This window comes from Choristoneura fumiferana, chromosome 29 (assembly GCF_025370935.1).
Source record: "Choristoneura fumiferana chromosome 29, NRCan_CFum_1, whole genome shotgun sequence".
NCBI lineage: Eukaryota > Metazoa > Arthropoda > Insecta > Lepidoptera > Tortricidae > Choristoneura > Choristoneura fumiferana.
The window spans coordinates 1,926,159-1,942,994 of NC_133500.1; the positions used below are offsets into that span (position 1 = coordinate 1,926,159).

At 37.0% G+C, this 16,836-nt stretch overlaps 2 protein-coding genes across 2 annotated transcripts in view; both read left to right on the top strand.

Moving 5' to 3' along the window:
* LOC141444056 (uncharacterized) overlaps positions 1 to 1,396 on the top strand; it is a 16,169-nt gene extending 14,773 nt beyond the window's left edge. Inside the window, exons 10-11 of the mRNA XM_074109491.1 lie at positions 758 to 790; positions 1,268 to 1,396. Coding sequence (XP_073965592.1) covers positions 758 to 790; positions 1,268 to 1,396 — 162 coding nt within the window. The remainder of the gene's footprint in view (positions 1 to 757; positions 791 to 1,267) is intronic.
* A 2,316-nt stretch (positions 1,397 to 3,712) lies between these two features.
* Positions 3,713 to 14,579, top strand: LOC141444057 (uncharacterized). Its single transcript, XM_074109493.1, has 10 exons — positions 3,713 to 3,727; positions 3,946 to 3,966; positions 5,036 to 5,110; positions 6,341 to 6,352; positions 8,127 to 8,138; positions 9,725 to 9,805; positions 10,508 to 10,549; positions 11,856 to 11,927; positions 12,933 to 12,977; positions 14,351 to 14,579. The coding sequence occupies exons 1-10, from the start codon at positions 3,713 to 3,715 to the stop codon at positions 14,438 to 14,440; spliced, it is 465 nt and encodes a 154-aa protein (XP_073965594.1). The 3' UTR covers positions 14,441 to 14,579.
* Positions 14,580 to 16,836: the final 2,257 nt, after the last annotated feature.

The following is a 16,836-nucleotide window of genomic DNA, read 5'->3' on the forward strand; positions in this document are numbered from 1 at the left end:
TTAAAATCATACGTTAATGAGTGATCCTAGAGACGTTGCCATGGCAGTAGTGGAACTATAGTCGTCTACCTGACCTGCATACTATATATTGGGCTTCAATCACTCCTGTTGGCTCGTGCTGAGGCACCGACTTCAAACTAGTAAAAATTATTTTCAAGGTTTTTGAAGTCGGTTCCATTTTTGTAAAAAAAAATTTTTTTATAATTTTTGGTGATTAGTAGCCAAGTGCATCTCACAACGATTCCGTTAAGCTAAACACAGCCGATAGTTATATCATTTTATAAAAGAGTACCGGTACCTACGGTCTTCTTTATCGGGTTCCAGTTCACCAAATGATACTTTCTGAATGTAAATACTTGATTAATGTTTAAAAATGCCAAAATCGCTATAGGTGTGCTTTAAAAATTCGAGGGTTGCTCTCAATTTCTGTAAGATTCTATCATCAGATCTTGACTTGGTATCAATGAGACCCCTCGATAGTATGTCCTTTAGAACTAAAAAAGAATTTTGAAAATTCGGCCCAAACTGGCTGAGTTATCACGTAACGAACAAACAAAAAAAATACACTCGAATTGAGAACCTCCTCCTTTTTTGAAGTCGGTTAAAAAAACGTAGTGTCATCTATCACCTGTCAGTGTTATATAGGTGGTTTAGTTACATAACGTTTATTTACGATGATGTCAAACAAAGGTCAAATGTATATTACAATACAATGCAATAGGATAAGTATTTTACAAAACAATTTTAACTTTCCCAGAGGTACGCGCAGCTGGCGGGGAAAGAGTTAGACGTGAGTCATTTTTTGAAATCCCAGTAAATAATGAAGTCGCAAACAAACCAAATCGGTTTTTCCGAACGATGGTAGTTTTTTTTGACATTCTGTGCTTTTTACAGCATAAATTGAATAAAAGATATTCCGTATAAACAGTGGAACGTAGGTCCTCCTCCTTTTTTGAAGTCAGTTAAAAATGAGGTTACTTTGTTCCAATATTTGCTCCAAATTTCGTAATCTTTATTTTATTTTAAAAAATATTGTGCTGTGGTATGTTCATACTTATATGTATTTACGTAAAGTAGATCACCCTTTAATATCATGCTGGATTGCTTAAACTGCGTCATAATGTTGTTTTAATACATACTTATATTAAAACTTTAATTTAACTATAATGCTCCTGAATTTAATATCATACATAATAATTCATCGTTAGGTGCATTTTACACCAACATTATCATTGCACTCCGTCTTATCACTGTACGCGTCCGACAGGAAAAGAAAAGAAAATATCGGAGCAAAAAATTTAAGTTCAGTGTTGCCATTTTATCGGCAAGTGTGCCGGCTACCGGGACTTCGACTTGTAAGACATTTAAGCAAAATACAGAATTGGAGCATAGTTAAGTTAGCCAGTGGGGGGCAAACTAAGCTCATTTTACTGTTTTGACTTTTACTTTGACAAAAAAGTTTTTAAGATTGCAACTTTTTTTTTATTAAACGTCTAATTTTTTCAGATGGTAAGATTTTTATTTTGTAATTAGATGTAATTTTTTGTTTTTAATAAATAAGTAGGTGTATCGAGGTTTACAAAATTCCTAGATCGTTCTTGTTTTGGAAAAAATATTCGCAGATTAAAAACCTTTATGTGCCTACCGTAGGGTTGGGTTAATTTGGCCGTGAAGTGTAATTTCGACCCTGAGGGGTAACTTTGGCCCTGAAGAGTAGCTTGGGCCATTGGGATAACTCGGTCCGGATTTTATTATTACTTGAAATTATGGCACACAGGTAGTCGTATGGTTGGTTCTATTTACGAGTTTTTAGGGTTCCGTAGCCAAAATGGCAAAAGCGGAACCCTTATAGTTTCGCCATGTCTGTCTGTCTGTCTGTCTGTCTATCCGTCCGCGGCTTTGCGTAGGGACTATCAATGCTAGAAAGCTGTAATTTTACATGAATAGATATGTAAACTATGCCGACAAAATGGTACAATAAAAAATTCAAATAAAACTTTTTTAGCGTATACCTCCCATAGACGTAAAGAGGTGGTAATTTTTTTTCTCTCATCCAACATTGTTGGATAGGTATTTTTCGATTTAGTGATTTGTTTGCAAAACAAAAAAAAATGTTTGCAAAATATTCAACTTAAAAGTGCAAACTTTCATTAAAATCGCGCCCCCGCGGTCCCCTCTAAAATCTAAACCGGTGGGTGGAAAAAATTTGAAAAAATTCAGGGTGATAGTAAGTATATCAAACTTACAAGGAAAACTATAACGGTTAAGTTTTATTGAGAATTATTAGTAGTTTAAGAGTAAATAGCAGTCTAAGGTATAAAATATACCTAAACTTGGAATATTCCGTACAAATAAAATACGAAATCCTTAGCAAAATATTACTTATTTTTTTCGTAATGGCTACGGAATTCTATTTCGGGCGTGTCCGACACGCTCTTGGCCGGTTTTTTATTAAGTATATGTGGTTTTTATATAAATCAATCCCTCACTTGGGTCAAACTTACCCTCCATTGGGACAACGTAGCCTAGGCCGTACGGTATTTTTTGACGAAACTGAAATTTGTTTTATTTTTAGTTGCTCGACGTTCTTCTTTCCGTAAGTTGGCACTACCCATTACTGTGTGTACTGTGTGTGTGTGTACTGGTTGGTATTGTATCTAGTTACCTTAATGATACGATATGCCTAATATTTTTAAATTATAATGCTTTCTGTCATTGTCTTGTTTGACGTGTAAGTATATAATTTTTAAACTACAGGAGGAATAAAGTTTTCATTTTTATTTTAGGGCGGCATGGGCATATTATACAACAGGGTGCAAGACATAACAAAAAAAGACGTAAAAACATCAGATGAAGGAGTTAAACAGGTAAACTTTAACATCCCTTTAGTTAGCATTATGTGAAAAACACCTAGACGTTCAACCTTTATAGTGACTAGAACTTGACTATGAGGGCCTACGCTAGCTGTCGCGGGTGCACTGCGCGGGCGCATCCTGCGGGCGCGGGTGCAGGTATACTAGGTTTTTTTTTAAATGTCCCGATCTCGTTAACAGCCCACCTTTCGAACAAAACCATTGTATTCTATTGTGCCCTCGACTGCATGTTCAGTTTAAAATGAACGGAAATATAAAATAAAATAGTTCACTGAAATCCGACTTTATAGAGCAGAAAGTGCATTTAAAAAAAATACACGTTCGCAAATAATACTTTTCCATGAGGCTACTTGTCTATGACGCATATTATCTGCCAACAAAGTTTTATTTAAAATGAACTCTATATTGTAAATAATAAAGTCGTTATATCAATGAGCTATTTCACTTTGACTCGATATTTCACTTTCAAGGAAAACTATAACGGCTAAGTTTGCTCGAGAATTATTAGTAGTTTATGAGTAAATAGCAGCCTAAGGTATAAAATACGAAATCCTTAGAAAATTATTACTTATTTTTTTCGTAATGACTACGGAACCCTATTTTGGGCGTGTCCGACACGCTCTTGGCCGGTTTTTATTCTCTTGAATACCGAAGAGGCAAACCTAGTAGTATAGTATTTTTTTTGGGTCGATTATTTTATTATCTACCTTTATTGAGTTGGAAAAAGTGATTTTAAAAATTGTGTATTGTTCCAGTTGGTACGTTCTCATTCTGGTATGGAAATGACATTTTATACATAGTACTCAGTAAATTAATGTATCTATTTATTACGCCTAAATATGTATATTCAGCGAGTTAATAGAAAATAATGTAATAAAATAAATGTATGTAAACTCATAATTGTACAAAATAATGTAAATAAATTCAACAAAAAATATTAGGAACGAAGGGATACGAATAAAATAAATATTCATAACTTTATTTAATTTTGTAAGATATCAAAAATGTACTACCGCCTATAAAAGTTAAAGAAGTACCTATCTACAGATCTGTACTGAAATAATTGTTACAGTTGCAGGATGTCACAGCTACTGTAAGTATTACTATCTACGGCCGAGCGTATTGGTACCCGAAAAAAGTATTGTCTTATGATGGCTAACTACAAGATGGCACTACCATACACATGAAAATAATATACGGATATAAAACTTTGACAGATCGATTTCTAGACTTATCAAAACACCCTCAACCCTAGGTCCTAGGTTTCACACCAACACCGGCTCCAATATACCAAATTCCTTGACATCGTAATTGGGGGATCGATTTTCTACTATTTGAAGATGAACACTGAAGAATATCAACAAATTTTGATTTTGACCTTACGTTATGTCACATTAAAAAGTAAATAAAGAGTTAAAAACAATTAATGTGATTTAAGATCCAGTGATATTCTTTGTTGAACTGAATTTGAAATATGAGTCGAAACAGCTTGCAATACGAGTCGCACTGCACTTTGACCACTTTCAAAAAGTATAATAGGACTATTAAATGGTTTCAAGAATTGATTCCCAATCTTTTGATCTTTTGAGCGATGTATAAACATCCATTTGGTCGCACCCAAGTTCCTAATCCGAACTACGTCGGCCCATCCTCCCTCTCTGAGGGACGTGCCCTGGGGGGCTACTACGAAATTCGAAGTTCGCGTCAAACTTTCCCTCTCACTCTCATATTAAATAATACCTACAGTGTGTTTACGGCAGCCAGGCTTTTTTTAAGGGAGGTTAAAGTAACATATTTCTATAACTTACCTAATTATGACATTACTTTAATTAGTAAACTAAAAATCAGACTTTGTTGACTTTCTAACAAAATTAAAATTGCCAGCAATGTACAGCAAAGTAAATTGACAAGAAATAATCAAAGTATCTGTCGGCTGTCATTTGCACTTACTTGTCAATTTACTTTGCTGTACATTGCTGGCAATTATAATTTTGTCCATACTTTATTAATTAAATTAATGTAATGGTTAAGTTACAGAAATACATTACTTTAACCTCCCTTAAAAAAAGCCTGACTGCCAGTAGCACACTGTATAAGCGTGAGCGGGACGGCAAGATAGAAGTATAAGAAGACCAAATAATGACTGATTTTGTCTGTTGCAGAAAACCCTAAGCGTTGCCTATAAGCAATTACGTGCAGCGCTAATATTGGGAACCAAGTACGCTAATAAGAATAAGGTACATTATGCATTTATAACCTTTTTTTGGTGGAAAAGGCACCTTATGGACTTCCTCGTCCAGGGAAACGGGTATCGTGTGAGGCTCTCCCAGAATGGGCATACGCAATACCCACTAAAACCCACACGGAATTTTTGCTTTCAAGTCTTGGGTGTTTATTAGGTCTTTAAGTATGTTTATCCGTGTCCGGTTACTAGGCAATGGATAACATAAGCTGTAGGTTACTGTGGTGAAAATCATCTGGTGATATGGGGCAATTGATTCTTAATTTATTTATCAATAAAAATTACAGAATTACAGTAAAAAATCAATGCGCTGTGAGACCCAATTATACACAAACAAAAGAAAAAAAGAAAGGCTTAGAAAAAAAGTATGTGCAGTAAAATAAAAAAAAGTTATTTAGAGATTTTCATCCTTGCAGGAGTGCAGGAACATCTGGTGCTTAGCCGGCACTTAGAGATTAAAAGAGCAAAAATTGTTAGCCCTGCTAAGACTCGAGCGGGCGGAGATACTCATACATCCGCTCCGCTCCTTTTCGATAGTAACGCACCCTAATGAGATTCCATCCCATCCCAGCCTATATACGTCCCACTGCTGGGCAGAGGCCTCCTCTCAGAACAAGAGGGCTTGGGCCATAGTTCCCACGCGGGCCCAGTGCGGATTGGGAACTTCACACGCACCATTGAATTGCTTCGCAGGTTTGTGCAGGTTTCCTCATGATGTTTTCCTTCACCGAAATCCCTAATGAGATTGCGTCTGCTTAATTGACCAATGATTATCATCATCCTCACGTTTTTTTACAAGTCTCACCTGTCCCGTTGTCGGTCTGTCTGGAATCAAATCTTACAAGTTAAATTCGACCAACTTCCAGTAGTTGGATTGACTGAAATTTGCATAGTTGAAATTCCATCCCGCCTATATACGTCCACTCTGTCTGGCAGCCTCCTCTCAAACAAGAGGGCTTGGGCCATGTTCCACGCGGGAGTTGCGATTGGAACTTAGTTATGTAAATTGCGTGACAATAAAATAATCTGGCAGTGACAATCCTGGTAGACTGGCCAGGATCGTCTCCGCAGAAGGAACTCCTCAACGGTTAATGGCATCGACTTGAAATTGGCTACGGATATGTAGCTTAGTTGACAATGCAAGTAGGTACAGTCAACAAAAAGTACGGTCAGCAAAAAAGCTTGTATTGAAAATGTAATTTTTAACAAAAAATATTTTTTACAGCTGAGCCTTAAGGTTTGTTAGCAAATGCTCGTAATTTCTACGTAGGTATAAGGATTTATGAGATCTTACTAGGTGTAATTTTGTTGAATTTTTGAATAATTTTAAGCATTGCTTAAATAGTAATAACCTATTCTCTTATTTTTGTTTTTTCTGTGCATCTATATTCCAGTTTGTATTTTCTATTTAGGTTTTACGGGATGACCGTAAAAGTAAAATTTGGAATTGAAATAAAAAATACAAAAAGATTCCAAAAAACCAATCTTAATTTGATTGCTTAGTAACGATATCTCTTGTCCGGGTGAGCGGTTAGTTCCAATGGAGTGCCGAAAAAGTTTCTCGATGAGGGCTACGGCATAGATGTCGCTAGCGTCACTGCTTAAGTGACTAAGTAAGAAACAAACAAGCTGAGATATGAGGTGCATAGGGGAAATTCGTGTCGGTACCGTTGACCATCAGTGGTGTAGCGGTATAGCACGCGGTACGGATTACCGAGGACCTGGGTTCGATTCCCAGTGATGGTCTTATTTTTCTGTTTTTTCTGTGCATCTATATTTCAGTTTGTATTTTCAATTTAGTAATAACCTAACCAAACGATTTTTTTTTCTAAGGGTAGACATTGTATTGCAGAATTAATCAGGGTTAACACACTATTGCAAAAAAGCATCCCGTTGACTTAGTATAGCAAAATGACAGTGAGTTGACTCAGTATTTCAAAACAGCATCCACTTTAAAAATAGTTTTAATTTTGTTTACTACTCTTATAAACAAGCACAACCAGATTTCCTGATCATAATTAATTTCATTTAGATTTTCTTATAGGTACTTAAAAACTATAAAACGCGCGGTTCACCTGATGTTAAGTGATAGCAGCTGCCCATAAACACCTATTTAATTACCATTGGAACTGCTGATGCGTTGTGGGCTGCAATTTTGACAATTTTGTCTAAAGCTCGTTTTCCACCGCGAGCGGAGTGGACTCATTAATGACTTAGTTTAACGTACAACGATCGGCTGCATGAACGTAGGTACTTAACTTACACCGGACTTCTATGAAGTTGGTCGATGTAGGTAACTATATACTTGAAACGTTTCGATAATTCACTAAATGTAAACATCAGACGCTCACAAACTTTTTGGACAAATAAAAAAAATAGGGCTGGTGCATTTCTCGCCCAACGTATTGGAATCACGACACAGCGGGGAAATGCAGCCAGCATTATGGGCACTCTTCCTCAGGGACAAGACTTGGGGGAATTGTATATATATAATAGTTTTTTTTAAAGATAGTTTAGTGTAACTTCAATTGTACCTTTTTAATTTATAATAAACCCTGTATTAATTCTAAAAAAACAAAACAACGTCAATTGGTGTCTTGAATATTGAATTTCCCCAATTAAACTACATTTAAATTTCAGTATTGAAATACACTAGTCGAGTTTGTATTGGATATAATGATAGATAAGTAAAATGTTTAAAATGAAGTTTGTTTACATTTAGTTAATTACCTACTTTTCCGAACCGGTGGTAGTTTTTTTTTTGACATTCATAAGTGCTTGTTATAGCCTAAATTGAATAAAGATATTTTGACTTTGACTTTGGCTTTGACTTTATCCAAACCAAGTATAGGTAAGTCATTATTGTCTCTAGTTAATGAGTCCGCCCCGCTCGCGGTGTAAAAAAGACTAAAGGGTATTTTAATTTCGTGCCATGATTACTAAATAGATAAAATAAACTTTTCATTAGATATTTCATTAAATTAACTTTTAATAAATCTTTAAATTCGCAGAGTCCATTAAAGGTATGTATATATATTGATTTGTAGATATAGTTTACAAGATTTGAATTATTTGTAGCGAAACCAAGAAGAATCATCTTACAAGTAGGTATAATTAGGTGTATACAGTATGTTACCGGCAGCCGTGCTTTTTTCTTTTTTTAAGGGAGGTTAAAGTAACGAGTAAAAAAGCCGTGGTGGCCTAGTGGTTTGACCTATCGCCTCTCAAGCGGATGGGTTAACTCGCTCGCACCTCTGAGTTTTTCGAATTTCATGTGCGGAATTAGGTACATTTGAAATTTACCACGAACGGTGAAGGAAAACATCGTGAGGAAACTGCACAAGCTGCGAAAATTCATGGTGTGTGTGAAGTTCCCAATCCGCACTGGGCCCGCGTGGGAACTACTGCCAAGCCCTCTCATTCTGAGGGGAGGCTGTGCCCTGCAGTGGGACGTATATAGGCTGGGATGATGGATGATTGTTTATTTAATAAACCGTAATAAACCAAAATTCAGACTTTGTTAACTTTCTTACAAACTTATAATTGCCAGCAATGTACAGCAAAATAAATTGACAAGCAATAATCAAAGTATCTGTCGGCTGTCATTTACACTTGTCAATTTGCTACAAAGAAAAGAATAATTTTGTAAGAAAGTTAACAAAGTCTGAATTTTAGTTTATTGATTAAATTAATTAATTGGTTTATGTCATGGTGAAATTACAGAAATACGTTACTTTAACCTCCCTTAAAAAAAGCCTAAAGCTAAAGCTGGCTGGCTGTAGATATCCACACAAAGTAGATACTGTGGCTCTGAAGATATCCACACTGTAGATAGTGCCACGAGAGTTGAAGTGCATGATTTCTTACACACACAGCTACATGAAGAACTGATTGCACAAAAGAAGAATGAATGAAATGAATGACAAAATCCCGCTGACATTACATGACAATATTCTTGTGTTACGACCTCAACTCTGGTGACACCACCAGACTGATTACTCCTCTCATCTACTCAAAGGTTGACTGGTAGAGATCCCTTAAAGGGATAAGTCCGCCTTTGTACAAGTATCTCAAAGTTTGTCCATTGTGTTTTGTTTCTTTTCTTTTGTACAATAAAGAGTTTACATATATACATACATACACCGCCTATAGACGCCGGGCTAAAGATAGGCTCGCACGGCGTCACGTCACGCGGAACTTCAACTGGCTAAATGACAAAAGCTATATCTTCAAAAATGTTGGTCTAATTGACAAAAGAAAAAATAAACGTGTCCGATATTTTTTGAAAGATCTTACTGACAGAAAAATTACCTACAGTCGAGTTCATTGTGAGCAAGGATTTGATAAAAAATATCTGAACACGACTCTATTGTTGACGGCGTAGAAGCGTGTTCAGATATTTTTGATACAATTTTTGCTCACAAGTTTATGAACTCGACTGTACATATATACCGGTCGATGCAAGTGGCGAGTTGTCGTTCATTGTGGCGTTCTAAGGGGGAGGCCTTTGTTCAGCAGTGGACGTCTTGATGATGATATATTTTTAGGAATCTAGCCTTACCTAATAGGATAAGCTAGGCGTTAATACGCTAAAGTCGTTCTTTTAAAGGCCGAGAATAGTGAAAATGAGGACGAAGAATCTGATGATGTCCAAGAACTAAACGACCCTGAAGAACCTAGCGATCCCCAAGTAAGTCTAAAGCCATTCACTCCGCGAGCGGAGTGGACTCATTAACTATTCAGTTTAACGTACAACGAACGGTTGCATGAAAGTACTTGCACCGGACCTCTTTGAAGTTGGTCGATGTAAGTTAGTAGACGTCACAGGTGACCGAGAAGCTGGCAGTTTCCTCGGATAAAGAATTAGCTTAGCTATTCAAATAGGAAACGCTGCCAACATCTCCAACATCTTCGTGACTTGCCTAAGGGGTACTCTTTAAGTAATTTGTTTTAGTTTTAGGTTTTATTTTTATTTTATGTAAGTTTTGAGTTTTGTATGAATTAAAAAAAGTTTTTTTTTTAATTTAATGCTTAAGTATCTATTTTATTATTCTTAATTGTCAATAAATATTATGAAGTTAAATAAGTCGCTCGCGGTGGAAACCGGGCTTAAGTTTTATAGAACTGTTTCACCACCCATTTGTAATATCTGTGTGACATATAACTGCAATGTGATGTCGTCTCTATTTATTCGGATAAAACAAACAAAGACGTAAACCCCAGAGCTAAATTTAAATTTTGTGAGATGTTGCATCTGAAAAACTTTTTTTTTATAAATTAAAGTGTACCTGTGCACAATATCAGCGCTTACGTTAAATATTTCTAGTTAACTTTAACCGCCCTTTCTCCACTTCTAAACTAAATTACTTAAATACTTACACCGAATTTGCAGAATTCCGTAGAGCCGTCTTCACCGCAGCAACACGAACTACCGGTGCGAATAGATTACATTTTTTAGATTTAAGTACCTATTCTAAACTTAATTCATACACGAAATTTTGTAGAGCGATGAATAGTGGGAGAGAATGTTTTTTTATGAGGCATAATAAAATGGAGATACGCATTTTATTACCTTTGCCTTACATGTAAACTAAAATGTAAAAACGACTCTAAAATATACATATTTACAGTTTTAGATAAAACTTAACTTTATTAATAAAACATAGCACAGTACAAAACAAAATAAAGGTAACTAAAACCGTTTACCTTTACTTGCACGAATTTCATTTGCCCGAATTTCACTTACCGTACCAACGTTTGCCATAATATATATTGAACCGTGCTGTTTTAAGGATTTTTTTAAATGTCATCATATAGAATGTAGCAGGTTAGGTTAGGTTAGTTTAAAATCAACTCTGAAGAAATTACTATTTCAGAAATAAATTACTTTATGGCAAATGAAAATTCTAGAAAACGATACATGGGCATATGAAATTCGGGCAAACGATAGAGAACCAACTAAAACTACATACAAACTAAACTTATAAATAAAAAAGTTGCCCAAAATCACTGCCAGGTGGTAAGGTGCCCAGAAGGCTGGCAGCATTACCACGCTGTATGGCAATGCTTAGTCTTCTATTTGTACTGAATTTACTTTACTGTCAAATCGTAATAACAGCGCACCCACAACTGTTTGGTTGAACAAAGGTTCTGCTGATAAAAAATATGCGCTAAGGGCTAAGGGCCCCTTAAGGTCCCTCTAAGGGATAAGTTCGCCTTTGTACATCAATTCCTCATGTTAACTGTTATTTTCATGTTTTTATGTTTTACTAGCGTTTACCCGCGGCTTCGCACACGTATACAGCAGCTGATTTGAATTTTCGGGATTATTTAAAATTTCCCGTGAGAATTCCCGAAAATTACGGTTACGGTTTTCATTGGCGTTACATTAAAAAAAATCATGTCAAATTTCATGATTCTATGCCCAGCGATTGTTGTTTCGAGATTTTATCCCTATCCCGTGGGAATATCGGAATAAAAAGTAGCCTATGTTTTATTCCAGATGTCCAGCTATCAACATACCAAATTTCATCTAAATCCGTCCAGCCGTTTCAGCGTGAAGAAGTTACAAACATACTTACTCACTCACTCACAAACTTTCGCATTAATAATATTACAGCAGGATAAAGAATTATAGAATAGGTATAATACATTCTGAGATGAGGCTGTGCCCAGCAGTGGGACATATATAGGCTGGAATTATGATGATGAAGGGCCCTAAAAACAAATCCATTTGACAGAGCCCTATTCGAGGAACTGAAGATGACGACGGACCAGACTCGGAGCACTGCCAAGAGAAGCCAAATCATTATGTAAGTACGCCCTTACCCACTGCTTCGCTCGTAGACCCTACCATTAGATTTGACAGTTGAATAGGCCTAGAGTCCTAATAAATCTAGTTAGTCTGTCAATTATATTATCAGACAATAAGTTCTGTTCGTCTAAGACCAAGGTGTCAACAGCCACAAACAAAAAAGTTTCTACATATTTTTTTAATAATTTTTAATTTATATGAAAATAAAAATAAATTAAAATAATTCACAATAAATCAATAGAGCTAAAAAAATATATAGCAATGCATGAAAAATAAAAGGTAGGTACATAGTAAGTGAACAATTGTTTCCACTGTTGCTATTTCATTTCCTCGCAATCGAAGTGAAAAGTACTTAGAGTGTAAAACTTGAGCATTAAACCCATTTTCCCCTCGACGTGTCTATCCACCCTCGCCGTGCCAGCTCCGGTGGCTATATAAACGTCTTGGGTAAAATGGCTCGTTTTATGCTCTCGTTGTTCAATCTACTATTTATGCTCTTTGTCGGTCTAGAACGACACAGGCCGTAAAGGTTAAAGTAACAAATTTGGAGTTGAAATAAAAAATACAATTAGACTCCAAAAAACCAATCATAATTTGATTGCTTAGTAGCGACATCTCTTGTCTGGGTGAGCGATTGGTTCCGAAAGAGTGTGACGTCTGTCGACGCCACATAGATGTCGCTAGTGCTGCTGCTTAAGTAGCAAAGTAGAAATAAGCAACCTGAGATATGTATGCCTAGGAAAAACTCGTGTCTAGATTCCCGCCCAGCAGTGGTGTAGGGGTTATAGCACGCAGCACGGATTGCTGAGGACCTGGGTTCGATTCCCAGCGCTGGTCTCTTTTTCTGGTTTTTCTGTGTATCCATGTCTCAGTTTGTATTTTCGATAACAAATTTGGAGTTGAAATAAAAAAATACAAAAAGACTCCAAAAACCAATCATTAGTCCTTTACGCCCTTTGAGCATATACATCGCCGTAGATACAACTGTTTTTCTTATGTGTAGCACTGCAAAAAAGGCGTACACGGCGTAAATGGTCGCGATGAAGACGTAAGTATATTTATTAATTTCTTCTTTATACCTACTTGCGGTTCTAATGCGAATTCGCTTGGCTATGTCAGTGAACCACGGTCTCCGACGTATATCCACATTTCTGATCCGATCCCGTAGAGGAACCCCGATCATAGCTCTCGTATGTACCTCGCTGAGCAACTCTCATCGACATCTAGACTGCTCGTTTCTTACATCAAAACGGCGCACAAAATTGGTTCACAGCGCAGTTTTGTGAACCTCCTCGGGGGGCAGGCAAGGGTCACTAACTGCAAAAAAAGATTAGTAGAATATTAAACCTTACGGTGCTACGCATAAGTTTGATTAACCCTCTTGACTTTAAGTGGTAGTTGGTGACTTTTGCTTGTACCCCGACGGTTTCACTAAGTGGCAGGGGTTGTGTCAAAGTAATATTGATGATTGATGCGCCGCTATATTTGTTCCAAACAGCCAGTATAGTGCCGTAAGGTACATAGATGTCAATGTCAACTCTGGACTATGTGATCACAGTCTCAGATCCATGTTTTACTTTCACCTCCGCTGCCAATAACGAAGCGACGACGAAGCGTTGACAAGCCTCCCACTAGGTAGACCTACCACATCATGAGTATAGAGGTGAGACGTATTTACTGGAATAGGTTTTTGGAATAGGTTTTGGCTTGGACGCGTGAGTACGCGTTCCCGCCCGCGATTCTTTTAGCGTACGAGTATTTAGGAGTACGGCGGCTGACAACGTTCCGCCAACTTGAAAACATGCATGATGCGTGCACTCACTGCGCTCGTCGCGCTTAGAACTAAGTATTCGGAAAACGTCCGGAACTTCGGGTCTTCCAGATCGACCAACTCGCTCCAGCCACTGAGCGATGAATTCCAGGAAAAAGGGGCGAGTTATCATTTGTTCTAATAACAGTTTTAGCATGAACACAAAAAGGTCCAGTTTCTTTTGATGACATTTCAGTAGTTCGATATTCGTAAAAGTACTAAAACTAGCACGGTGTATATGCAATCACGGGAGCGCATTTACGGGAATCATTTTGATTACGCAATGAGTCATTGAGTTAAGTACCCGTAGATACTCGTGGACCTAGTCTTTGGATCTAGTCTTTTTGTGGACGCGTACTCGCAAGACTCAGTCCGCGTTTTGCCTAGTACGTCTCACCTCTATGAGAGTTGCGGGCAGCCGCTTGCACGCAAGTGGCGAGTTGTCGTTCATGTGGCGTTCTAAGGGCGAGGCCTTTGTTCAGCAGTGGACGTCTTCCAGCTGATGATGACCTCCGCTTCCATTAACCTCCGCCTCTGCGGAGACGAAGCTTACCTCGGCTCCGCCTCCGTTACACCCTATTAAACAGGCATAAATATCAACTCTTCCCCAGATAATGATCCTTAAACCAGCATCCAAGAAGAAGCTCTGCCTCTTTAACATTCACCACGAATACTGCATCAACCAGCAGAGTACAGGATGAGGTATTTGTCCGCTACTCGCTGCGCGCCCCGGCTTCTATCGCACGGATATTAATTAGAAATGTTTATTTACTTAACGGTTAACACCAGTTTGTATAGATAAATTTTTCACATATTGATATGATTAAATACTGTAATTGATACAATGTTTTTTTTTCAAACAGTTTCTTTAATGGGTCAATTCAACTTTCAAGTGTTTGACTTTCTTAAAAAACGGTTTGCAATGTACCTTTCGTCTGCCGTGTGACGGATCCGTCCAGGCCACGCCCCCAAATAATCTGTACCTTATGCTTACGTTATTAGAGTCCAATTTTCTTCGGATTTATTCGAATTTTTATAGTTGGTTATTAATAAGTAACTCGGGAGACATTACCATGGCAACAAGCTAAATATGACATTTTCCTGATTGTGAAAGTGTGATTGTTCCACTTTTGCATCTTCACTAGTAATTTGGTATGAACACAACCATTAAAACAAGTCTGAATATCTTAATTTTTGTCAGTCTGTTGTCAGTAAGTAATCTCAAATAACCTAACCAGCAAAAAGTTGCAAAAACCCCGACTTTGTCACTTCAAAGTTCAATATCTCAAAAAAGGCTAAGCCAATTTTGATAAAACATATCTAAGAACCATCGCTAGAAAACCTTATTTAAAAAAAACGCATACAAATCGGTCCTCCCGTTTAAGAGCTACGGTGCCACAGACAGACACACTGACACACAGCCGCCGACCGCTGTGTGTTCACACTGCGTAGATACATTTTACTTAGGAGATGGGCTCTGCTAACATTCGATATTTATAGATAGACAGAATCTAGAAATTTGTAAGGAACCCTCGGTGCGCGAGTCTGACTCGCATTTGGCTGGATTTTATAGTACAGTCAGCAACAAAAATATACATACATTTGAAGTGCCAAAAATATCTACTCGTATACAGGACTTTATGGCCTGAACATTAAGGTCGCGTATACATATTTTTTGCACTTTGGCTGTATTCATATCTTTGTTGCTCACTGTACGTGGTGTTATTTCATAACCGCAAAATATTTAAGCACTAGAAAAAGTGCATGTTGACAATTATTAGATAATTATCCATTAGTTAACGAGGTGCTCAATAAAAAAATAAGTTTGTCCAATGAATCTTTATTTAAAAAAATGCAAAAAGCAAAGGGATCATTGCCTTACAGCGTTACAAAAAATACAAAAACGAATATTATAATTCGATATAGTAAAAAATCAGTCGTTATCACACTGTCATAACTAAAATATAAATTAAATATATGTATTTAATTAGTTACATATTCATAAGTAATCCTTAACACAACCAAAACTTTAAAAATACCGTAGTGTTTAAAACTTATTTAAAAGTATAACATTATTGAGGGCGCCATTTTGTTCATCACTGTCGCACTTTTGCATGCGATTAATGTACGCCCAGTTAATTGCTGTCCTGGAATGTACGATAAGTACAGGACCTGGTGATTTGTGTACTCTGTAAAAACGTAAGGACACACATTATCAAGACGTGCATTCTCGTCTTCTGCGGGGCGATAATTACTTGGACGTACGTTGATTCAGTCATTTTTGACGTAAAATGGCAACATTCTGCTTGAAATTTTGTTTAAAAAAAGCGGTGGCATGCGGGGCTCTAATTTGCGCAGAAATTAACAGTGAGCGCTTTATGTTTGCTACCCGTGATTATAATCATAAGCATGACCATAATTGTAAATTCATGACTCTAAAGGCGCGGCCATATGCAGTCGCGCGACGCTCGTTTCCAGCGTCAAATCTGGTCACGTGACATATAGCGATAAAGCTGAAAACGTAACTTCAATTTCTTTTATTTGTACCACTGCCACGACTGCCACTAAAGGAGGTTAAGAAATCAGCTTCCAACGCTGCTTTTTTGAGTCACGAGAAATCCAAAATAGGGTCACGTGACCAGATTTATCGCTGGAAACGAGCGTCGAGCGACTAGCTGGCCGCGCCTTAACAATGTGAGGAAATGCCGGCAACTTTATATCCAGTAATGTCTAATACACAGGTCTAATACTATTTGTTTAAAAAACATTCGTTACAAATTATATGCACAGTGAAGAATTAAAATTGAAAATGACTATTTCGACTAAAATTACTAACTAATCTGGCACTAAGTATATAAACTAATATAGAATTAACCTAAGTCAGTTCGACCGACACAAGCTATTTTACATAAGAGTACGTTAAAATACAGTTAAAAATGTATAAAAGCTACCGTCTAATACTTAAAAGCTAAACTGAGATATTTTTTATACGTAGACATCGCATTATACGCAGAAATATTAATAAAAGGATTAGAAATGTCACTAGCAAGCGCAAGGATATGGCTAGAAAGCCACATGGTGTGTGTGAAGTACCCAA